At 43.0% G+C, this 26126-nt stretch overlaps 1 protein-coding gene across 1 annotated transcript in view; it reads right to left on the bottom strand.

Annotated features, from left to right (window-relative positions):
* CNTNAP5 (contactin associated protein family member 5) overlaps positions 1 to 26126 on the bottom strand; it is a 490877-nt gene that overhangs the window by 272770 nt on the left and 191981 nt on the right. The window contains exons 5-6 of the mRNA XM_075001278.1: positions 13488 to 13691; positions 6489 to 6673 (exon numbers count right to left, since the gene is read on the bottom strand). Coding sequence (XP_074857379.1) covers positions 6489 to 6673; positions 13488 to 13691 — 389 coding nt within the window. The remainder of the gene's footprint in view (positions 1 to 6488; positions 6674 to 13487; positions 13692 to 26126) is intronic.

Genomic DNA, 26126 nt, shown 5'->3' with positions numbered 1-26126 from the left:
TTATATATGGCAGAAGACTTTGACAGAGAGCTTAGCAGCAGTTACCAGAAGCCATGGATTCATTTATAACTTGTCTAAGCCCATATTGATTCGACAGCCATGTGACAGGGTGGCTGGTTCATGTGCTTAACATAGGCTCCAAAACAGTCAGAGAGAGTTTCCATGAGGGCAGACCTAGGAAGGGATGCTGCAGAATGAAGAGGTTCTCTGGCAGCAGTCTCTGAGGAAGAGGATTGGGGCCAGGTTAGAAGGCCAAGAACATTTTGCGGGGATTTTTAGGCAAGGGCATGGAAGGCAGACCAGGCCCTTAGTCTTCTCCAGCTGTTAGAAAGAGCTAAAGCAGCATCACTGTGGCTCTGCAGCTATGCCCGCATAACTCCATGGCATGGACGCAGCCTATGGAAGGGGTTTTCATCACCACAGAAACATCACTTTCTCAAGTGACGGGAGCTGAGTTGATGGGAGCATTGCTCTGTTGATCTAGACACACCCACACATGTGGGGATGGAGTGGGTGTTAGGTGAGCACAGCGACTGTGCTCAGGGGTGTTAATTTTTTATATCTCTGATTGCCAGAGACCCCAGGTATGTTGACTTAACTTTTAAGTGGAACCAAAGCCTAAGCTTCAGAGGAGAAGCTGTTCTCAGTGGAGTAATGCATGAAAGTTACACGCTAGCAGGCATCAATCTGCTAATCATGGATACACCCACTTGAATAAAGGGTAAAAATTTAAGGCCTTGCCTATGCTTAAAAATTAGATTGGCATATCTACAATGTTCAGGAGACGTGAACAATTCACACCCTCAAGTGCCAAAGCTAAAATAAAACCACTGGTGCAGAGCTGGCTAGTGGAAGGAGAATCTCTGTCAACCTGCATAACACCATTCATAGAGGTGAATTAACTGTACTGATGCTGTGCTTCACATCTACTCCGCGGTGCTACAGCTCTGCCCCTCTAGCACGTGTAGTCTTGACATGGTGTTCATCTGAGTTTTTCAAGGGAATCTAAGAGAATAAGGTGCCCAAAATCTTTGGATACATAATGCCCTTCTGCTGCCAGGAAAATCCCAACCCAACCCTCTGGCTAATTTTCAAGTGGGCGTTTCCACTAAAGCCTTGTCTACCCTACACTGACTCATTTTGCAGTGAAATCCGCTCTGTTACTAATAGCTGCTCTTTGTCACCCTCATCAGTAGCACTGGAAAAACTATAGTGTAGATAAGGTTCCTGCAACCACCAGTGTTTATACCTGTGTGTCTTGTAGACCTATAGAGCCCCACTAGCTGGAGAGAGCTTGGTCACTGTGTCACATATACCCTCAAGCTCTAGAGACACATCTACATTGCAATAGGTATAGATGTACATAAGCTATCTGGGCTCCAGCTAACCTGAACAACAGCAGTAAAGACATTCAAGCAGTTGCAGTCTATGCTGACATGGCTTGGCTGTTATATTTAAATGACCAAGCAACCCAAGTAGATGGGCTTCAGTCACACTGCTGATTACTGTACAGACAGACTCAGACTCATTATTTTGTGCTGGTACCAAAATGTCATACCAGTACCTCAGCAGCCCCAGCCAGGATCCCCAGCTAGGTGGCAGGAAGACCCCACCAGCCCTGCAGCTGGGAGCTGGCTGGGATGCAGAGAGCCACTGTCAGTTCGACCCCTAGGAACCCAGCCAGGGGGGCAGGAGGGAACAAAAAGTTGGCTATGTACTGCCTCCTCTTTTACTTGCTTGTTTTTAAACAAAAAACAAAAACAAAAACACTGCGTAGACTACACGTCAGCGGTCCCTGGAACCTTGTCTATACTCGTGATTCCAGTTTTGCTCCGATGGCTGGGATGAACCAGTGGTAGTAAGGTTGGGTCTTTTTTATTTTTGTTTTTTTTGTTTGTTTGTTTTTGAGGTGGGTGGTGGAGCAAGGTAACACAAGAAACAAAAGTAAACAGAAGATGAATGGATAAAATCTTAACGTCTGCTTTATAAATGCATTATTCATCAACTCCACTGTATTGATTGATAATTATATCAGGTAATAAGGAGTGAAATAGTTTTCAGCTCCACATCACTTGCAAGTTTGTTATTGGCATATGGAGTTATGCAATAGCAATGTGTTTTTTGTAGCTGAGAATCATTATTTCTTGCTGAAATCATGGCTCCCTCGTTTTTCTTTCATCTTCTGTTCTGTTAAGTCTCCTGCTTAGAAATTCTCCACTAGGTTTCATAAAAGCAGAAATCAATAACAATTATGGTACTCAATGACTGAGAAAAGAATTTCCTTAGTAATTAGTAATAATTTTAATTACCAAACCAATAGTTGCATTACATTTAGCTAAACCTTGAATCTCCTCAGAGTGCTGAGAAAAAAACTTCCATTACACTGTATCGTCTTTAGTGTTAAGCTGAACTGTTAGAGTAATACAAATGTGGACGGAAGGAAAAACATCTTGGTTACTTTTAACCCTGATGGGCCAGATTCTGAGCTAATGTAAATGTTTTCATCCCCATTGAGGTGAATGACAGTACGCTGATTTACATTACTTGAGAAAATGGTCTGTAATACCCATGGGACCAGAGTCTTTGGAAAGTTTGAGCTAATTAAACTTCTTTATACTCCACTGGGGCATCAGCTTTACTTAATACAAAATACCTCTCAGCAGCAACTGCGCCCCAAGGATTAGAGATCCGTATTATATTGAAATAGAGAAATAGGAGGAGCCAAAAAGTCAGGAAGTCCATTCTTCCAACCAACTGGAGAGAGTTTTTGAAGCACAACTGTACAGGAAAAAGCCCTTGAGAATGCCCTACAGAAGACAATCTCCATCAGAGTATGTTCAAGCTCACTGTTAGGCAGTTTCACCTACATTTTCTTTTTCTTGAATTTCATTCTTTAACTCCAAATGAAAGTCACCTACCATATCTGTTTTGATCCTCTACTATGGAGGTCTCACATGGTTAAAGTGCTTCAAGATATTAGATGTAATTGGAGATACACGTCTCCTAGAACTGGAAGGGACCTTGAGAGGTCATCTAGTTCAGTCCCCTGCCCTCTTGGCAGGACCAAGAACCATCCCTAACATCCATTTGTCCCATTCCCTAAATGGCCTCCTCAGGGACTGAACTCACAACACTGGGTTTATCACTGAGCTATCCCTCCCCCCCAGGATATTAGTCATGATCTTCCCACCCACGAGGGACCCCCTAGTTTATCTAAACAATCACTATTTGGTTCTTTTTGTCTTTCCTCATAAATCATTCCTGCACACTCTGCTACTCATTTTTCTTGCTCTTCTCTAAATACCCTCCCACACACATACACGAAGAAGAATGATAATTACTCCCAGAGTTTTTAGCTTAAAGACTGAAAGAAACAGACAGAATTAAAGGACTTACATTGTAAACACAAAACAAACCATCTCCTATGATTTTCTGATAAGTTTTTGAAAAAAAATATTACCCAGAAAATACAGAAAAAAATAATAAAATAAAAGGGTGACAATTGTTTTCACAAAGATAATTAGGGTATTTTTTTTTTATTGAGAACATTTTTCCACCAAAAAACTGTCCTTTTGTTCAGAAGTTGTCAACCAATTCTAGCTTTGATTCTCTGCTTCCTCCTCATTCACACTATCATGAAGCTTATAAAAAAATCAAAAATATGTAGATTTGAGGATTAGGACAGTGAAGACATACAACTAGATTTCCAAAAGTATAGAGAACACATAAATTCCTCCCTCATCTTCTGAAGCTAAATGAATTCTGTCTGTCATATTCACCACAGATGACGTCAGAGATTCCTGTGCCTGAACCACTCTTTTAGGTGTGAAATCTGAGCAACTGTCCCTGCTGAGTTATCAGCAGAAGCAGTGTTGGAAGACATGATAAAATAAATAGTAATAAGTCACCAGGGCCAGATATTAATCACTCAAGCATTCTGAAGGAACTCAAATATGAAATTGAAGAACTACAATTGCGGCATACCACTGTTTAAGTCAGCCAACATACCAAATGACTGCACTATAGCTAATACAATCCTTATTTAAAAAAAGGCTTCAAAAGCAATATTAGAAAGTATAGGCCAGTAAGCCTAACTTCAGTGCCAGGCCAAATGCTTAAAACACAAAGAACAGAATTTTCAGAAACTTAGATGAGTACAATATGTTGGGGAAGAGTCAACACAACTTTGGCAAAGAGAAATCATACCTCAACTATCTCTTAGCATTCTTGAGGGTGTCAACAAGTGAAAGGTAATATAGCTGATATTATATACTTGGACTTTCAGAAAGTCTTCTTCAAGAAAACAAAATAAGCTGCCATGGGATAAAAAGGAAGCCCTCACATGGATCAGTAGCTGGTTAAAACACAAGAAACAATGGGTAGGAGGAATAAAATGGTTCCTTGGCAGAATGAAGAGAGGAAAATAGTGGGGTCCCGAAAAGTTTGTACTGGAATTTATGCTGCTCCATGTATTCATAAATGATTTAGAAAAGGGAGTGAAGAGTGAAGTGAAAAAAAAATTGTGGATGAGAAAAAAATGTAATTACTCAAGATTGCAGGCAGGTTTGAACTTAGCTAAGAGTTACAAAGGATCTCACAAAACTGAGTGACAGAGAAACAAAATGGCAGATGACTTGTCAATATGAATATGTACAAATAATGTACATTGGAAAACAATCCCATCCGTACATTAAAAACGATGGCATCTTGATTAGCTGTTACACTCAAGAAAGATCTTGTTGCCATCCCAGATAGTTCTTTGAAAACATCCACTTAACTGAGCAGGAAAAAAATTAAAAAGGATGTCTCCCAGCGCATTTCTGAGGCTGTATCTAGATTAAAGAATTTTGTCAATAAAACCCATGGAGCGTCCAGATGGCCAAGTCCATTCCATCTAAGTAAGTCAACAGAATGCAGCACTTTTGTCAACAGTCGTACCCACTTGCCACAACGAAGAATGACACTATCATCAGATCTGTCAACAAAATGTCCGTCTGGATGTTGTGGGGGACCCTCTGTCAACAGAAACGGCCTCTGGGGCAACGTGCAACCTGGTCGGCTGTGGTTATGGGTGGCCATTTTGCCGATAGAATGGCTGGGCAGCCCAGCAGTCTTTCAATCTGCTTTGTGTTTTGGCTGAGATTTGTCAACAGGTTTATCGCAGGATCTCTTCCAACACAAGGTTCTGCTGACAAATCCCTTCAATCTAGACATAGCTCTAAAGGGACTGAAAGAACTGTTATGATGCTCTTAGGTCAGCTTCCCAAACTGTTACACCTACACCACAAATGAAATCCTGGTCCCAATGAAGTCAATAGCAAAACTACCCTCAGTTAATTAACTGGGAATTAATAAAAAATCTGAGTCAGGATTTCATGAAGACAGCAATGCTGGCATCTGCCCAGGGAATTATTAATTAGTGCCTGTGGGCACCAATGTGTCTCTTCTTTTCTGCACCAGGCACTGACAGAAATGGAAGATACTGATAACATTTTGGCTGGAACCTGAGGTAGCTGCATACTAGGGGCATATTCAGTAGCCACACGTGTATGAGTGCTACTGTTAAGCCATCTGTTTCTGCACTCCACATGTGCTGGGAGTGGATCCTTTATAGATAAAAGAATCCAACGTGCAGACAAACAGCCTATGACTGCACAACAGTGAGTTCTGCTGGTGTCGTACGTTCAAACGCGAATGACGGGCCTGGCTGTGCGAACACCACATTGTGCTCTGCTCGCTCCTGGAGCTCGCTCATCAGGAACAGCATAATGAAAAGTAACACAGGAGGCATTCAAGTAGGGTGGGAAATAGGAGAACTGTGGTCGTCAACAGGTAACATCTAAGCATATGCTTGAGGTGACAATCATTCTAAAAGGCTTTTCCTGCACTTTTCACAGAGCACAGGACTGACCCACTGACCCAAGTAGTGAAAAGGGTGAAATACATCTGCCCATGACAGCCTGGTCTCTGGGCCTGGAAGAGTAATTCTCAACAACAAAGAACAAACCAGGTTTCTCCCTGCTTCTGCTCCATGCAGCAGTGGCAGAGGAGAGTTCTCCTAGTCACCTTCCCTCTGGCTTGTAGGCATCTGCAGTCTGGCTAGGCTGCGAAGGGACAGGTTAAGGACAGGACCATGTTCTATCTACTATGGCAACCTGAATTACTCCTGCATCTGCAGAGTGCATTAAAACAGTGATAGTGTTGCTACCCCACAGCTCCCTTTGGATCCATGGGAATCACTTCCACCAGGTCTGTGTCTTTAAGTCCCAAATTAGCACATGGGCTGATGTACTTTCACCCTTGCTTGCCCAGAGACTGGCAATTTTCCTAGTGCATCAGACACACAGCGTAAGTGCATTAACCACAAAAGGAATTTTAGCGGAGAGAGAAACCACGTTGACAAGAAATCTCTCCTGCTCAGAAAACCAGCAGGAAAACTGACTGCTCTGTGAGCTCAAACCTCTCTCCTAAGCTACAACCCAACACACCTCATAATCAATGTCCAGGTGATCTGAATCCCCCTTGGTTCGGAAATGCTGAGTATGCTTGTCCACCGTGAAGTTGACTTGCTTGTTGAATCGTTCGATGAGTACTGAGTGCCAGTGCTGATCATCCAGGAGGCTGCCCAGGGTGACCGATGTGTGGCTGGTGCTGAAACGCAGTTTGGCATCCCCTGTGGGGGCATAGGCAGACAGAGGAGAGACTGCAGTGAACTCTGGACCCTTGAAGTGAAGCATTTAGACTCACTACAGATTGGCTTCTAGGTCCGTGTGCTACTAGCCGGATGACTAGTGTCCTGCCACAATAGAAGCAGGGCTCAGGGTCAACCTGACTTGGATTCTTTGGGGACCATCATGTCTTTGCTTATTCCAATATTTGAGGCAGAAATATAGAGGGGGATTTTCCCAGGCTGTGGCTTAAAGCAGCACACATGACTGGCAAAATTGTTGTGTTGCTTGTTACTCAGCTCTGAAGCATAGTGGAGAATGTAACATTTTAAGAACACCATCTGGATTACGTGAAAATCTGCAACCCATTAAGGAACAGATGTACCACAACTCGGGGTTTCCACAAACAGACAGTCTAATTACTCTTGACATTTCCATCATAAGTTTTTTGTTGTTTTTTTTTGTTTCATTTTAACTAACAAATTGCACCTAACCCTTACCAGAGAAAACACAAACAGAAACACAGATATTTTAGACAATGTGATACTGGAAATCTAAACACGAACAGATATTTACAAAGGGTCAGATTTTGGCATCCATTGCACTAGAAAAATAGCTGAAATAATTGTTTTGACGTCAGTGGTGTAAGTACAGTTGTATAGGAGTGCAGCTGAGATCAGCATCCTACTCCAACCAGAGAATAATCAGGCCCAAATCTCAAAGAAGTAAGTGCTTTTCTGTTTTCTAGACAGCTTTTTACCTTAAGATTTCTGCACTTTTTGCCTCTACTGTGCATTCTTTTCTCTTCCATTAATCAGTGGAAATGGAAAGATACACATCCCAGAATGATTGATCAAGCTGTGTATCTGATAAAAACCTTGGAACCCAAACCTGTCTCCCCACAAAACACACACACACACACACACACTTTGCAATCATGAAAATCCAAATTCAAATTCTGAGGCTCATAAAAGCTCTACTTCAGGTCCCAGGATAAACAGATGTGATATCTCACAGAAATGCAATGAAATGAGTATAATTACGGCAGCTAGTTATTTAAAGCTTCTTATTCCTGAATTCAAAGTAGAACTTCTTGAGAAGGAAGATGAGACCAGTGGCATCAGACACACCAGCACATGGAGCTACATTCTAAAAAGGATCTTTTGCATGTGTAAGGCACAGTATGCTTGCAGATAATGAATAAGAATATAGCATTATAAGACCAAGAAAAAAAAGCAAAGCAAAGATTAGTTGGATGCAAAACCAATTAATGAGTTTATGTAAAAACAAACAGCTTGGAAAATTTTCCTTGGCATTTAAACCAAACAAAATTAACCATAAAGGGAGAAATGATGAAGGAATTATTAACCAGGTGTGTTTGAATGATTTCAGCTCGTTCTAAGTGTTGGATGACTTCTGCAAACTCCTTCAGACATAAGCTGTGGTGACAAACTGATGCTGATTCATTTTGTCCTGGCCTTGTCTATACCTGGGAATTTTATTAAAACCTCCCACCTTTGCTAGGTGGAGTTCAGCTCCATGGGGATAACAAAAACAGGAGCTATCACACAGAAGAGGCACCACCAGCCTCCCGCTAGTTAAGCACCAATCTCATGTACATGTCCTATGGATAGAGTTGTGCTGCTGCTGCCCCTGGTGATTACAACGGTGTGAAATCTGGGGCAACAAAACCTCTAGTAACTCATATTAACACAATATCTTTGTCCTCTATAGTCGTTTGGGGACTTTAAGGCACAAGCATTTAGGGATTCATGCTTTTAGATCATAGAATACTAGACATAGAAGGGACCTTGAGAGAGTAATCGAGTCCAGTCCTCTGCCCTCCCAGCAGGACCAGGCACCATCTAGATCAGTGTTTCTCAGCCAGAGATAGGTGTACTCTTGCAGGGGGTAAATCAACTCAGCTAGATATTAGCCTAGTTTTACAGCAGGCTACATAAACGCACTAATAAAGTCAGTACAATCTAAATGCTCATTCAAACAGTGACTTGTTTCTACTCCTTCATAGGCCTTATGGTGAAATGTAAGTAAAATATTTCTATTCCAATTTATTTTTTTGATAATAAGATGGTAGAAAGTCGGCAAGTTTTCAGTCGAAGTCTGTGATATTTTTGCATATTTTTGGTAAGACAGGCATTTTTAAGTGAGGTGCACTTTGGTGGGATGCAAAACAAATCTGATTCCTGAAAAGGGTATGGTGATCTGGAAAGGTTGAATGGCACTTGTTTCAAGTCCTCAGATTACCTTAGGACCATGTTGCTCAACCAGTGGTACGTGCGCCCCTAAGGGATACATGAGATAAGTATGGGAGTACTTTTTTTAAAGCGGGTTCTTTAATAAAAAAAACAGTTGAGAAACACTGATCTAGGTCATCCCAAACAGATGTTTATCTAACCTGCTTTTAACAAATCTCCAATGGAATTCCACAACCTCTGTAGGCAAATTATTCCAGTGTTTAACCATCCTGACAGTTCAGAAACTTTTCCTAATTGTCATCCTAAAACTTCCTTGCTACAATTTAAGCCCATTTCTTCTCATCCTATCATCAGAGGTCAATGAGAACCTCCTCCTCTCTTCTTCTTGTAACACCATTTTAGATACGTGAAAACTGCCCCCTCTTACTCTTCTTTGCCAAACTAAACAAACGTAATTCCATAAGTCTTCCCTCATAGGTCATGTTTTCTACAACTTAAATCAGTTTTGATCATCAAGGGGCTCTGTGTTCTCTCGGACAACACTTCCAGTGGAAGTCTATCAAACACTGGTTGAACCTCTCTCGTACTGCACCCATGGGACTTGAGGGGGGTGGGGATAAACAAGAGAATTTGCTGAACCATGGGAAGTCAATGTTGTCTAGAAGTATTACTAACACTTTCATTTCACATTGGGCTCTTAGAAGACATATGGGGTAAATCATAGCTAAATAACAGCACAGAACACTGAGAACCAGGACTGGTGGCTGTAAAGCAAACTTTATGGGAATGTGGAAATCTTGGCCACACCCATAATAAGTGGATATCTGGCTAACTTTACCCATGTTGGATTACAGATGTTGCTAGACAACAGACTGCTGGATTAGAGAGGTTCAACCTATATTGTGGAAATCCCCTTTTTGCCTGGTTCAGGAGACAGTGGGCGGAGGTTCTTCTGTGACACAGAACATCATTGTTTTCGTCATAAATAGGAAATTGAACTAGGCCACAACTATGGCTTAGTGGCTACTGGGCTATTCCCTATTATTCCCTGGATTAAGGCAAGTAAACAGCTTCCATTTTGAGCCACTGAAGTGAAGCCCTGAAGGAGAGCAGTCAGCTGACAGAAAGAACACTTTTGCCAAGTGTCTTTCTGACTGAATTATGGATTTCCCAATGCCAAATTATTCAGGAGTTATGACTTCTGCTAAAGGAAAAACCAAGGGGGCTTGGACTTTTGCTCCTTTGGAAGGAGCGTGTTCACTCCATTGTTCTGTCCTGAAGTTTCGAATAGCCCTGTGTGCTCTGCTCCAGGATCTCCTGACATACACAGCATATGTGAGATATCCCCTTGGGAAACAAACAGCTTTGTACAAAGAACTGAAAGAAATCTTCATTCATCCCTCAGATGCAAATTGACCAAATCCTGATGGCTTTCCACGCCTTTCTATAGCCATGTCCAGAAGCAAAAAGCACCAAAATGCTTCCAGAAAGTCTATTCTCATGGAACTTTCAACTCCACAAAGAAATACAAGACCTCTCCCTCGAAAGCTTATCCATTTCAGCATTGCAGGCCAAGCACCTCTTAAGAGCAGCGGAGAGGCACCTATGTATTGAAGAGCTGATCCAAACTCCTGAACCTTTCGGGTCTACCAGCTGCTACTACTGGGCTCTTTTCATATTGGCCGTGTCTACACTAAAGCTATCTTTCAAAAGAAGTTCTTCTGGAAGATCTCTTCTAAAAAAAAAACTTCTTTTGAAAGAGTGTGTCCACACACAAAAAAGCAGATCAAAAGATTGATCCACTCTTTCAATAGAGAGCATCCACACAGCCCTTGCTCTTTTGAAAGAACAGGCCAGGGATCGAAAAATACGGTGCCATGAGAAGTGCTCTTGCAAAAAAGGGCATGTGGAGATTCTACACCTGCTTTTTTTTCGAAAGAAGCTTTTGAAAGGAGGTGCTTTTCCTGATCTGGAAATGGAAGATGGTGCGTTATATTGATTTTGGATTGAAAGAGAACAATTTGTGTGTGGACACTGTATGTGTTCTTTCAAAAAAGAGCCTGACTTTCTGACAGAACTTGCTCATATAGACATGGCCCGTGAAAATATAATGTAATATATGGAGATACATATCTCATAGAGCTGGAAGGAACTTTGGGAGGTCATTGAGTTTGACCCCCTGCCCTCTTGGTAAGGACAAGCACCATCCCTACCCACTGTTTTACATCTACTTGCTGCAGATCCCTGGATGGCCCCATTTAAGGACTGGGCTCCCAACCCTAGGTTTAGCACTGAGCTATCCTCACCCCCACTGAAAGGGACAAAGCTAAACAAGCCATGTACATTGAAAGGTCTTTCAAGAAGTAACATTGTTGCTAGATGAATCAGAACAAAATCAGAGATGAGGTTCAGACCTTCAACTGTGCCAGTACAGCAAAGTACCTCCAAAACCACTTTAACCTCTACGAGGACATGCTTAAGAAGTGCAGAGGCACTTTAGTAGCCCCTAATCCAAACATGATTATTCTCATGTTGGGGGAGAGTATCTTGAAGAATGGGCAAGACTCTGGTGATTTAAAGGGATCCCTGGTTATCAGAACATCTCATTGGGGTCCTGGTCAGAAAACCTAAGTTACAGTCACCACTGGTGAGGCCATATCTGGAATATTGCATCCAGTTCTGCCCCCACCCCCAGTATAGAACGGATGTGGATGCATTGGAGAAGGTCCAGTGGAGGGCAACCAAAACTATTAGGGGCTGGAGCACATGACCTACAAGGAGAGGCTGAGTGATCTGGGCTTATTTATTTTGCAGAAGAGAAGAGAATAGTGAAGGGCAATTTGATAGCAGCCTTCAACTTCCAAAGGGGATTTCTAAAGAGGGTGGAGAGAGGCTGTTCTCAGAAGTCACAGATGGCAGAACAAGGAGCAATGGTCTCAAGTTACAGTGGGGGAGGTGTTGGTTGGATATTAGAAAAAAAAAGAAAACTATTTCACTAGGAGGGTGGTGAAGCGCTGGAAGGTGTTACCTAAAGAGGTGGTGGACTCACCATCCCCAACAGGTTTTTAAGTCCTAGCTTGACAAAGTCCTTGCTGGGATGATTTAGTTAGTGTTGATCCTGCTTTGGGCAAGGGGCTGAACTCAATGACCTCCTGATGCCTCTTCCAGACCAAACGTTCTATGATACACCAATGCTGAGATTCCTCTAATTTGAACCAGGGGCTTTGATTGGTATTAGGCACCAGAGACCTCTAAAGTGTCTTAAGAACACCTTACGTATAGAGAAGAATCCAGGACCATGTGTATTTAATGAAAGCTAAAAAGGTGACATGGAGTTTCTCACTGCAACAGTTTGTTACTTTTCAGGTTTTTTTTGTGCTACAGATCTGAAGCTGTTGTTTCAAAGAAGATGTTCTTCCCAGCTCAAGCAGACATTTGCCCTTATGTTTCTTTTCCTTTGTCTGAACTTGTATCAGTGAAAAAACAAGGAGGTTAGCACGCCTCGTCCAAAGCAGGGCTTCTGTGACGAGCAAGGCAAGCCTGTTTTCAGCCTAGATAGAAACTACCCAGCCTACACTTATTTCATTGAGGCCGTGTCTACACTAGCCCCAAACTTCGAAATGGCCATGTAAATGGCCATTTCGAAGTTTACTAATGAAGCACTGAAATACATATTCAGCGCCTCATTAGCACGCAGGTGGCCGTGGCGCTTCGAAATTGATGCGGCTTGTCCCAAAGGGGCTCCTTTTCGAAAGGACACCACCTACTTCAAAGTCCCCTTATTCCCATCTGCTCACAGGAATAAGGGGACTTCGGGGCTCCTTTTCGAAAGGACCCCGCCTACTTCGAAGTCCCCTTATTCCTGTGAGCAGATGGGAATAAGGGGACTTTGAAGTAGGTGGGGTCCTTTCGAAAAGGAGCCCCGTCGGGACGAGCCGCGTGGCGGTGAGCCGCATCAATTTCGAAGCGCCGCTGCGCTTACCAATCAAAGCCCCTGGTTCAAATTAGAGGAATCTCAGCGTTGGTGTATCATTTACATGGCCATTTCGAAGTTTGGGGCTAGTGTAGACATAGCCGACAGCAGCCACAGGAACTGTGAGAGGAATGCTACATGTGTCCTCCTGCAGAGCTGGAACAGACTCCTGCTCTGAAATGATTAATTTAAAAAGGGATCTCTCTCAAAGCCATGGGAAAATTGTAGTTCAGATTGCGACTGAATCCCCTGAGGTCTCATGTAGATTAAACAGGAAAGAACAATATTTGCAGCTAGAAAAATAAACGTGGTATAATCCAGTACATAGGGCACTGACCTCCTACTCAGGAGACCCCAGATTCTATCTTGGGCTCCACACCTTGTTTACTGTGTAAATTCAGGCAAGCCATTTCACTTCTCTGTTTCTCATCCCATTCTTTGCCTTGTCTCTTCAGACCGTAAACTCCTCAGATCTGGTATTTTTTCTATGCGTATATGCAACACCTAGTAAAATGGGGCCTGACCTCAGCTAGGGCTTCCAGATGTTCCCATAATACCAATTGTGAAAGTAAATGGAAAACAACTCTCGGTACAATTACATGTGAAAGTATAAAAAGGATTAATTCCTACCCAGGTTAATGTGCAAGGCGAGTTTCCCCTTCTGCAGCTCCAGCGTAACATAATCACCACGCTGTCCCTCTCCATGGAATAAGACTCCATCTCCCTGCATGCTCTTGAACTTCAAGGAAATGACGTCTTTGAAGGTGCTCATCAGTTTCTGATTGAATCGATACAGGAGAGAACTTCTGCCATCGAAATCTGCTATGTCCGATTCTAAGGAGGAAAAGGAGGAAGACAACATCACAAAGAGGAGAAGCTGTATTATCATTAGAGTCGCTCTTGAATTCACTGGTGCATTCAGCACATGCAGAATACAGAACCCACCAGCTCATGGCACACCAGTGGTCCACCAAGTCTACTGTCCCTCTCCAGCAGGAACCCACCGATAGGTTTTTGTTTCTAATGGTGGTGCATATTCTCACATGCCTCAGTACACATAAAACTTTATTCCACACATGGATGAAGACTATTAGAGGGAAAATTGGCCATCACCACGGTGTAATTTCCCCTGCTGTCTTCATCATTTACAGCCCTTTTGTTACATTGAGATTCTTTCACCTTCCAGCTTTTTCATAACACCAAACACTCCGCCACACTCCAAATCATGTCCTGCCATGTCCATAACTGACATCCCAAGGGTATTCAGAGCAGCTTGCCACTGCTTCATATGCACAGTCCCAGTTCTTGCTCCAGTTCTTCCTAAGTTACAAAAGATCACGTGAAGCAGGATCTGGACCATAGCTACATCTCCCTCCACTTTTGCATCTAAATGATCATAATCTTTCCTCAAATAAATATCCCTCACTCCTAGGGGTATCTGCATTTTTATAATGATCATATCCAGCATGCTTCTGAGTGGGAATTGTCTTCACTGGATGTATCGTCCCAATGCTAGGCCAAAACACTATTAAAGGTGTAAGGAAGCTATAATTCTCACAGCTTGTTTTATCATTTACTCTACACTCTGTTCACAGACCACACTGGCAGATTAAATGTGCCACCAAAAACACACTATTTGTCAGCAAAAGTCAGTCAGTAAGGACAGCACAGCTTGTTCCTCATTAGATAGGTGCGTCTGGCAATTTCAGACAAAGTTTTTAAGCAGCCTGTCTTTAAAAATTATGATGAGCCTAGAAGAGGCGCTAGTGATTTCTTGACACACATCCTGATGTAGCCTCCCAGAGGCAGACTTGCCTTGCAATCTCTGGAGTTTAGTGCAGGAGCCTCTCCCACATGACCTAAAAAGCAGCAAGTGGTCAAGGAAAGTATTCTTTCTCCCTGTAAATGACGTATGGCCACTACATGGGACAGTGAATCACACCCAGTAAGTGTGTGAGTTACGCTGACACCAGCGAATTTTAACTATCAGTATGATGGCATTCATACAGATTTGGTAGAACACCAAAATACAGCTAAACATTTCTAATTCCTGTAATGATCAAAGCACAACATGGGGTTGAAACAGGTGAGCCGATACCTCAGACACATGGTATTAAGTACACATAGAGCACCATAACTTCACACAAGGCTTTACAGTGACTTAAGGATCAAAAGGAACCAATGGTAGCCTGGTATGAAACAGTAATGGTGTAGTCTCCTCCACAGCACATCTCTTTGTCTTCTCATGGAACTGCAATGCACGGAGCTCTGACACTTGAGTTCCTCCAGTCAATTACCCAGACTGGATTACATCATGAAGTCAAGTATAAGAGATGTAGCTGTGTTAGTCTGTATCTTCGAGAACAACAAGAAGTCCTGTGGCACCTTATAGACTAACAGATATTTTGGAGCATAAGCTTTCAAGGGCAAAGACCCGCTTCATCAGATACATAATGAACTGGGTCTTTGCCCTTGAAAGCTTATACTCCAAAATATCTGTTAGTCTACAAGGTGCCACAGGACTTCTTGTTAATCATGAGGTCAGGTATATTAACTTTCTTTAGAATGTTCAAATCACCATTTAGTCTTAGAAGTTCTCACCGAGTCCTACTAAAGTTTTGTTCCATGATCAGCTTCTATCCTCTTTCCATAACTCCATCGTTCAGAAAGCTATTACTGCTTTCCTGAAGACAGGGATCCCCCTGCTTGCTCCTGGGAGCTTGGATGTAGACGAGCTTAGCAGCAGGGCCAAACTCAGCTACTCCTCCAACTCACCCTTCTCCAATTAATCTTTTCATGCTCCCACTAGGAGAGCTTAGCAGGCAGACCTCCAACTGGTAACTCCACTGCTGTGATGTTGGTCCCCATGGACTCCATGGATGCTCCCACTGGTAGCCATTTTCAATTTTCCACTAGGCAACAGCATTATACATGCTTTCTTCTACACCCCTAGCACTGAGATCAACTCTTCTGAGCATAGGCTGGAGATGGCACATGATCAGGATTCATCACCAAATCTGGGCCACTGTGTGAATAATTAGATTTCCCAGCTTGGGCCGATGAGGAGTACAACAAATGAACACAAACGCATGCTACCCACTGACATCCATAAAAAGTCTCATGAGAAAGCTGTTCCTAAAGAACTCTGCCATATAATAAGACAAGATGACTTTAGGGGAATAAAGATCCCGGAATGAAAGAAGACTATGACATCCAAAAGTCATTACTAGCAGTTAACATGACAACAAATCATTGACTTCTGTTTAAACATATCAAGATTTATCTCAGGTCAAATCCAGACACTTCTAGCACCTGTAAAATACTCCATATAGGTGATGTCCTCAGTTTGCCTCGTAGACACTAGGTCTGTATAGAATTAATTTCAAGTACAATAAAAAAGATCACAATTTCAGAAGTCCCAGAAGAATTACAGGCAATCTATCTAGCCAAAATAATATACAGGGAATAATTCCACACTTCCCTTTTCAGAATGGGCTAGAAACCTCTTTTTTTTTTCTTGTTCCTCTACATTTTCAGATTCCTTCCATTGCCCCTACAAAATACTCATTAAAACTAGCACAGTGTGATTGTGTCTATACTGAACCCTAGCGCCAACAGTTTGAGGCAAATAAGCAGTCACAAAAATGCAAAACTGGGCCTCACTTACATATTCACACAGCTAATGTGCATATTCATAAGACTAATTTGAATTTTCATGGCAGAACTCAAGCAGTGTAGCTGTGTTTCTTTTGGCAAAACCCCCCTTTGTTAGCAGAATTCTACATCTACAGTGCTTGAATTCTGCCACAAAAATGCAAATTAGCCATATGTATATGTACAACAGCTACATGAATATGCAAATGATCTGCCATTTTGCATTTTCAAGATTGCTTATTTGCATCAAACCATTGGCGCTAGGGCATAGATTGATCAAAATAAAACCAATTATTTTTCCCTTTAGGACCATGCTAATTTCAAAATTCACGTACAACACAGCAGATTATCAATCCATTTAAATATACAAGAGCATAGCAACGTATCAAACACAGAGGTCACAGAGTTTGTGTTCTTTTCAAAAGTCTGTACTAGAAATGAATGAACAACAGAAAATGCCAGCAATTCTGAAAATTCAGAAAAATAAATAAAAATTGTTTTAGGTTGAACATAACATGACATTTTTCCAATTTTTTGGCAAACTGAAAAGTTAAAAAATTGTTTGTTCAGGATATATCGTTCCTCTTAAACCAAAATATTCTGTATTGATGTTGAGCATTTTTAAGGTTTTTTTTTTTTTAAAAGAAAAACCTTCTTTAAGGTCAAAAGCTGTTTCAACGTTGAAAAAGTAAATATTTCATTTCAAATGTGTTGCAACTCTTTTTTAAAAAAATAGGACATTTTTTCTTCTGAAATAAGTTGGCAGAATTGAGCTGAACTCACAATACATTCTGGTGGTGCTGAAACTGCATTTTTTTCTGCCAAGAAACTGCTGAAAAGTTTCACTCAGCTTTAATCCAGGCAGATCTCTACACTGTACCAATTTCAGAGTCAACAGAACTGGCTGTGTCTACATTAGAACCCCCTTTTGAAAAGGGGGGTGCTAGCATATACATAGGCCCTGATCTGCAAAGGTAAAGCGTCGTAAATTCCCAAAAGAAATGGAGTTACGCATTCCATGGCACCATCTCTCACTATTTTCCAACTTAGAAGCTGAATTTATACCTGATCCTGCTGTTTCCTTCTGGGCCATCACTCAGTTGTACAGAGTTGTAGAGTACAAAGAACATTTTCAATATAGCTATAAATCTTATCATGTAGAAAAGATTGGACCAGCAGGATTTTTCCAGCTTCTAGTGAACAAGAACTTTCCCAAGTATTAAGACATCCCTTGCAACATTCTAAACAATCAACTTGCCGCTTGTGTACACCTGCCCTCTGTTATAACTTTAGTGTTTTGTAATAATCATGTCTCCATTTGGGATTCTGCAGTGTAGGTCTTTGAGAGTTTGCACTGTGATCCCTTTTCATATAAAATTTTTGTTTAACTCAGAACAAATTTTTAATGGCCTGAAGTTCTGGGTAAAAGTTCTCTTACCTGCACCATTTCATTTTTACACGTAAGGGAATGATGGGAGGAGTCTGATGAAGTAAACAAATCATTTGAGAGAGAAAAAAAAACCCTGCCAACCTGCCTGGTGTATTGCCAGGTTATGCCTGAGTTTACAGCCTGTGAGCTGCCTGATAATTGTCAAGGAGTAGCAGATGGGCAAGCATTCCTTTGTGTATCTTGATACAGCTTCATGGCTTTAAAGCTCTGATTTCAGAAATGGGCAATTCCTATTAAGGGCTGACCGAGGTGACCAGCACAAATCTGTTGCCTGTTAGTAATTTTTTTTTAAAGGATGAAAACCAATCACGATAGGATTCTTGAATGAATTTTAGACCTTGTGCTCCCTTTTGGCACTACCTACGGTGCTTATAGCTACAGGATGCAATGAAGGGCAGGCTCTCTTTCCAGGTTTGCTGCAGTGCATAGTTACAGCAAATGGAGGGCAGGTGGTGGGGAAAATTTCCCATCCTTGCTCCTACCCCCGCCACCAGAGCCTTTCACCATCTCCAGCCAGAGTTTTTCTTTGCTGCTGGAATCTTTCAGCACAGTGACCAAAAGTTCCAGTATCCTCACCCTACACTAATAAATTCAGCCACAGAGATGTGGAAGGCAATGCTGAAGAATGTAGAGAGGCATATAGGGCATATAACCTAGGAGTCAGGTCTGCACAGTGCTTTCCTCAAGCAGAGTTTGAACCTCTCTAGTCCAGCACCGTCAGGACTTGACTGGTACCAGATGAGACAGTTTGCCTGACTATGGGAGGTCAGTATTGTCTAGCACATTGCCAACACTTCCACTGCTTACTGGGCTGTAAGACATTTTGGGGTAAATTACAGCTAAACGACAGCACAGAATGCTGAGAACCAGGACTGGTAGTTGTAAAGAAACTTTTTGGGACTGTGGGAAACTTGTCCACACCCATGGTAAGTGGTCATTCAGCTAACTAAAATCATGCCAGATTATGGATGTTGCCAGATGAGACAGTTCTGGATTAGAGAAGTTCAACTTGTAGTGGCTCACTTCTACGCTGCTGTTTATACCCAGGCTAAGTGGGCATGCAATGTCTGTACTTTCCACCATTTGCATAGACCTACCCTTAAAATAACTATAAAAAGCAAGACATTTTTCTTAAAGATAGGGTTGCTGGTGAAGTTCCACCATAAAAATATTATCCAGTTATAATAAGTAACATGGGTGTAGCATTCATCACTGAAAAGCCAGGATTCCCATGCATAGCATCTCAACGCCTTAATGGAATGGGTCTTGGGACAGTGTGTTATTGGTAGGGCCCGACCAAATTCACAGGCATGCAACGCACACCAAGGACCACGAAATCTGGGCTCATTCCATGAAAACTGACCTTTGTGTGTTTGTACCCTATACTATACAGATTTCATGGGGGACGCAAGCCTTTCTAAAACTGGGGGCTCTGAACCAAAAGGGAGTTGCATGGGGGCTACAAGGTTATGTAAGATGGGTCACGGTGTTGCCACCCTTACTCCTGTTCTGTCTTCAGAGCTGGGCAGTGGAGAGGGGTGGTTGTAATGCTGGACAGAAGCCCAGCTCTGAAGGTAGCACCCGGCGAGGAGCAGTGCAGAAGTAAGGGTGGCAATACCATACCCATGCCATCTTTACTCCTGTTCTGCTGTTTTCAGAGCTGGGTGGCCATGGAGTGGCAGCTGCTGACAAAGGGCCCAGACCTGCAGGCAACAGTGCAGAAGGAAGGATGTCATTAACATACCAAGCCACCCTCACCTCTGCACAGCTGCTGGTGGTAGCTCTTCCTTCAGAACTGGATTCCTGGCCAGCAGCCACTGCTCTCCAGCTGCCCAGCTCTAGAGGCAATGCTGCTGCCAGTAGCTGTGCAGAAGGAAGGGTAACAACACTGCAACTCCCCTACCCAACAACCTTGCGACCCCCCACACTATCCCTTTTTTGGCTCAGTACCCCTAGAATTACAATGTCAAATCATTAAATTTACCATTTAAAAATCCTCTGATCACGAACTTGACCAAAGTGGACCATGAATTTTGAAGGGCCTTAGTTAACTGTGGGCATTTTGCCTGGTCACCAACCACCACCACACATTGTGCTTCAGCCCTACCGCACTTCAGCAGTATGTCTTTTGTTGTCGGCACCAACAGTGCTCTTGATGCCTGAGAAGGCCTAGCTCCTCCTGTGGTGGTCACTATCAAAAGCCATCCTTTCCCAACAGCTGAGCCTAGAGACCTGCTGGCTTGGGATGGGCAATGCTGCGGGAGACTTTGACCCTAGCAGGACTTGATCCTGAAAGTCACTGAGCAGAGCCAAGCAGGAGATTCGAGGTTGCCACGCTCCCTTGCAAACAGAATGAATAGTTACATGCTGGCACAAGAGAGGTTAAACTCTAGGAACAGCGCTGGCATTGCAAAATTATCTAACTAGGTGCAAGTCTAAAGCCACTTATTCCCCTGCTCTCATGCTCTCAAAAATGCAGGGTTAAAAAGGAGCAGGTGAGAGCAGAGGATGTCTGAGGAACCGCAAGGCTCTTGCTCGCTTGCCTGCATGCCAATGAGGGGCTTAGTGGTACACTCCAATCTTTGTCTGCACCCGTAGACTACTTGGCAGTCACACAATAGTGAGTCTATTAATGCAGGACCAGGTTCCCCTGTATTCCAGGGCCAGATGAGCATTCTCTCTCTTCTGGATCCAAAGCCTATTGAAGTCAATGGGAATCTTTCTGCTGACCTAACCCAACTTTTGCTCGGGTACGCCAGGCTTCAGTCTTGTTTATACCAGGCATCTTTTTTGCTGCTCTGGCAGCATCCAGAGGCCTTTGTGTAGCTGAGAATCAGGTCCTTATAATCACTTCCATGTGTCGCAGACATGTAAAGGGGCTTTGGTGAGGAAAAAAAAAAATCAGACACCACAGAGCAACACCTTATACCGGAGTTTCCCATGGAAGAGGGGTAGCACTCTAGTGGAAGCAAGAAGGTTGCCAAGAGGGTGGAGGAGAGCAAAGGTACTCACAAGTCAGCCACATCCTGTGGGCCCTGCTGATGACAGTGCTGGGATGCTTCTGCCATCACCTGAGCGGACATGTTGTCCTGGCAGAAGGAAGTGGTTTTGATTAAGTTTGGCTAAGGGACGCAGCATCTGGCAGGGGTGCTGGATGTGGCAGGAGAGATGGGACCACTGCAGCCTCGCTCATTGGAAAGCAGCAGCGGGGAGGAAGCAGAACCACCCAGCAGTCACAAAAACCATCTTGCTGGGCAGGGCAGGGATGAGGCAAGGCCCAGTGAGCACCTGGTACCTGCTTCTGTCAGAGATGTGTCTGGGGAACAGCTAGGAGTGAAGTGGGGGCATCTGAGCCTCCTCACCACCCACGCCCACTGCTCCCTCTCACCTCACACAGGCAACCAGTACCCAGCCTATGAAACTTGCAGCCCCCCGGCCCACCTCCCAGTCCCCCCGCACCCAAGAATCCTCCAAACCTGCACGCTGCCTCCAGTTGGTCCTAACATGGCCAGTTTAACTGGCTGGGCTATCCCTCAGCTGAGGTGTCTGGGGTGGGGTGTCTGTCCCTGCTGGCCCTTTTCCTTTCCCCTATCAGCTTGGAGAGATTCACAGAAGCCAGTTCCTCACCTGTTAAGATCAGACAGAGCATCTCTCTAAGGGTATGTCCATGCTACAGAGATCTGAAATAGTGGGTCCACACACAATAGAGCCCTTACCCTAACCCTAACCCCATTTTGGATTACAGCCTCTAGAAGTACTGCTGCCAGGGGCTCTACTCTGAAATAGTAGGTTTACACAGCAGCTTTATTTCAGAATGAGCTATTCTGGAATAGCTTATTTCAAAATAACCCCTATTCCCTGGCAGCCTGTCCGCTAGCAAGTTCTTTTGGAAAATCCGGCCCTTTTTCAGAAGGACACACAGAGTGGCCAGACACAAAATGTGTTCTTTCAATCTGAAATCGAAAGAATGCATCTCTTCTTCTGGAAGCCCCCTTCTGCTCCCAGAGCAGGAAGAGCACCTCCTTTCAAAAGCTTCTTTCAAAGAGGGGGAAAAAAAAACCAAAACCACGCATAGATGTTCCGTGGGCCCTTTTTTCAAAAGAGCAGTCCTCATGGTGCTGGATTTTTCGATCCCTGGCCTGTTCTTTCAAAAGAGTGGGGGCTGTGTGGATGCTCTCTATGGAAAGACTGGATAGAGCTTTTGATCTGCTTTTGTGTGTGTCAATATCTACACAGCCCCTATTCCAAAATATCCACTTCAGAATAAGTGCTATTCCTCATAGAGTGAGGTTTACCACATTCAAAATAAGCTGTCCGCTATTTCAAAATTATTTCAAAATATCAGTTGCATTGTTTAGACACTCACGATTTATTATGGAATAGCAAGTGTTATTTCATAACAACTTTGTTGTATAGATACACTCTAAACGTCCTGTCTGTAGCTGCGCTCTAATGGCCTCTTACCATGCCCAGGTGCATATTATATAATGATCCAACTAGCTGTGCTTATTCCCTCACAATTAACTCCTCATGGGTAGCCTGGCCCAGATTTCCCTTAAAGGTACCAGCAACCTCATACCAGCCAGGTAGACTGAGGCAAAGACATCAAATTACTTTCCCAACATAACAGGAGGACTGGCAAACAGAAGCAGTTCTTTGAAATACATGGATCTAGTTTGTGCTCAGTAGACTAGACCCCCTATTTACCTACCCTCCCACACCCCTCCACCATTGGTTTGATTAACTCTGTAAACTCTTATTGATTAAACGTCAGTTAAGTTGCATGTCAGACTGGGCACACCAGGGAGTCATTGACTGTCCTGCACTGGGGAAGTTTGTATTTCCTCAATCAATTCATGGAGTAGTTATCATGGGTGATTGCAAGTTCAAAATATAATTTGTAAGAGGATCTTTGCCTTTGCTTAGGCTACAAGTTTGATAGCAGGTCACTTGCTTTCTTGTTTTCCTTCCTGCTTTAACTCTCTGGTTCTAACTTTCCCTCCTGGACTGGAGAATATAGTGCATACCACCAAGAATCCCCCCTCAGTGATGCCTGAAGTGAGAGAAGATAGAGGTACAGGTTGAACCTTTCTAGCCTGGCACCCTTAGGACCTGACTGGTGCCAAACCAGAGAATTTGCTCAACCACACAGGTGGTGAATATTGCCTACCAGCATTCCTAACATTTCCACTGTTTACTGATCTCTTAGAAGACATTTAGCGGTAAATTACAGCTAAATAACAGCCCAGAATACTGAGAGCCATGCCTGGTGGCTGGAAATAAACTTTATGGGACCATGGGAAACTTGGCCACACCTACAATAAGCAGTTGCCCCACTAAAATTATGCTGGATTATGGATGTTGCCAGATGAGTGTGTGCCTGACTAGAGACATGCACTCTGTAATAAAAGCAGAGGAACTATGTTGCTAAGAAGGGCAGGTAAGTGGCCACTAATTCTGACTATAGAGCAGTCCTGCTTTCATACCAGGGGCAGGTCCGCATTGCCTTGAAACAAAAGGGGAATTTTTTTTTCTACTGGAAAACTAGTCCCAGAGCTCCACAATTCAGGTGCAGGAAGAAAGAATCAATTCCATTTCAAATTATAACTTTTATAAGGTGCAGTGTTGGCCCTGTTTAAGTCAATAGAAAAATTCCTAGTGGCTTCAACAGGACAGCATTTCACTCTAGAAGTTGGATATTATCCATCACTCATATCTCCCCATCCTGAGCACAGGTCAGATTGTCCAGTACTGTTAAGTGATGTTCAGAATTTGGGTAACAGAATATTAATTTGGATAACAGCTTACCAATCTGGTTTTAAAATCTCATGGTTCACCCTCCACCCTAGACTACAGATATGAAAACCTGAAAGAGCTCTGTGTCTGGAGGTAGGACTTGGGACTCACAGCAAGTATACATCCACAGTAAACAATATCATAGCAGCACGATTTTATTACACTCAGTAGTGGGATTCATACAATCAGATGTCTGGGAAACTGATCACATACAACCTAAATCAACCTGGTCAGTTGTATAAATGAAGTTTGAGTATCCAATTACACATATGCCTGATATAACAACATACTCACACTCCCTCCTGAGAACCAGAGGAGTGGAAGGACCAGCCTCACTCTACTGGTGGGGAGAAGTGAGCCAGTATTATAGGAGACTTTAATGACTTAATGAAAGACTGGCACTAGTAGAAAGGAGAGGTCTATAGAGAATCCTTAGAAGATCTTTAGAATCCCTTAGAGAAACCCTTAGAAACCCTGTTGGCCAAGGGGGGTTATAGGCCTCTTTGCATCACTCCAGCCCAGACTCCCAAAACCAAAACTTCCATATCCTAAAACATTGAGCATACACACACCTGACTGGGGATTAAGCTATGACACTTTTGAGTAGGCATGAGACGTCACTTCCCAACCTCATAGACAAACTCCTAAAATGGGCATCTGTGGTTAAAATGCCAAGAAATACCACATGATGATGCTTGGTGACCCTTGCCTCCTCTTTGCGGGAAACAGGATGATTGGTTTGACAGGGCCATTTTATACCACACTATGTAAAAGCTTCCTTTTACATCAGCATACTCGCCCCTTTGTGGTTAAAGTCGCCAAGCAGGAATGTCAGATATGTCCACACTTAAACATATGTCTGGAGCTTTGCATATACTTACCCTTACCTATATATATATATATAGGTATAAATAGGTATAAAAATTAATTTTGCATATGCTTACCATTATATATATAGGTAAGGGTAAGTATATGCAAAATAAAGTGCTAAAGCTAACATCTTACACAGTGTGATCCCTGTGGACCCACTGCATTACTGCTAAAATAGAACAAAACAGTAAAAAGTCTAAGGAGAATAGATAGGCTGCATATAGGCCTGCAAACTATGCATCCAATATATATATACTTATCAGCTACAGTAGAGTTTAGCAGGGGGAGGGATAGCCCAGTGGTTTGAGCATTGCCTGGCTGATCCCAGGGTTCTGAGCTCAAACCTCGAGGAGGCCATTTAAGGATGGGCACACACAGACTGAACTAGATGACCTCTTAAGGTCCTTTTCAGTTTTAGGAGATGTGTATCTCCAATTATATCTTACATGTAGTGCACTGGACCATTGATTTTAATGGTAAGATTTCTGCTTCTTCACTGGGGAGGTTATACCCATCTCACTACAGATGTTGCTGCCAAACCTGCTGCAAACACCTCACCTCTCTAGGGAGACAATTACTTCTAATGGTCTGGCACCACCTAGCACAGAGTAGGAGCTGATTCCTGTTGATTTCTCCTTAGCTATGTCAACACTAGAGGATTTTGTCGTCCAAACCCATGGAGCATCCAGATTCCCAAGGCGTTCTGTTGACAGTGAATCAACAGAACACAGCATTTTTTTGATAGTTTCATCCCACTCCCCATGAGGCATAACACCTCTGTGGGCACAGATCAGTTGACATAAAGATGGTCTGGATGTTCCAGGGGGCCCTCTGTCAACAGAGAGGGCTTCCAGTACACTGGACAGCCAGCCTGCCATGCTTCCGATTGGCCCTTTTATGAAGAGAGAGCCCACGCAATTCGGCTGCTCTCTGTCAATAACAGCAGATTGTTCTTGTGATCTGCTTGGCAGTTTGACCACTATCTACTGGAGAGATGTTTGGTGAGAACGTATCTTCTGACAAAAACTGCCATCAGCAAATCCCTGTAATCTCGACATAGCCCTCCTGTTTAAAACAGGGCACAGACTGAGCCTTTCTAATCTGGAATGCTAATCTGGCAACATCCCTAATCCATCATGATTTTAGTTAGCTGGATGACCATTTATCATGGATGTGGTCAAATTTCCCATAGTCCCATAAAATTTGCGTACAGCCACCAGTCCTGGCTCTCAGTGTTCTGAGATATTCCAAAATAACTTTGTGAGTGTCTACACAGCAAAACCACAATTTTGAAATAATTTTGAAAGAACAGATGGCTCATTTCAAATTCTGTAAACCTCATTCTATGAGGAATAGCACCTACAAGTTTAAAGGCAATGGATAAGATCTGGAAAAGCAAATCAGTTAGCTTAGGCACGAAGCTGAGCACCTTGAAAACGTCTGTATTCAGCAGCATGTTGTACAGATGTGAGACATGGGTGATAATGAAAGATTTGAAA

The sequence above is a fragment of the Carettochelys insculpta genome, chromosome 8 (genome assembly GCF_033958435.1).
Source record: "Carettochelys insculpta isolate YL-2023 chromosome 8, ASM3395843v1, whole genome shotgun sequence".
Taxonomy (NCBI): Eukaryota; Metazoa; Chordata; order Testudines; family Carettochelyidae; genus Carettochelys; species Carettochelys insculpta.
Note: the sequence above shows the minus strand (reverse complement) of the source record. Positions and strands in the feature narration are given on the sequence as shown.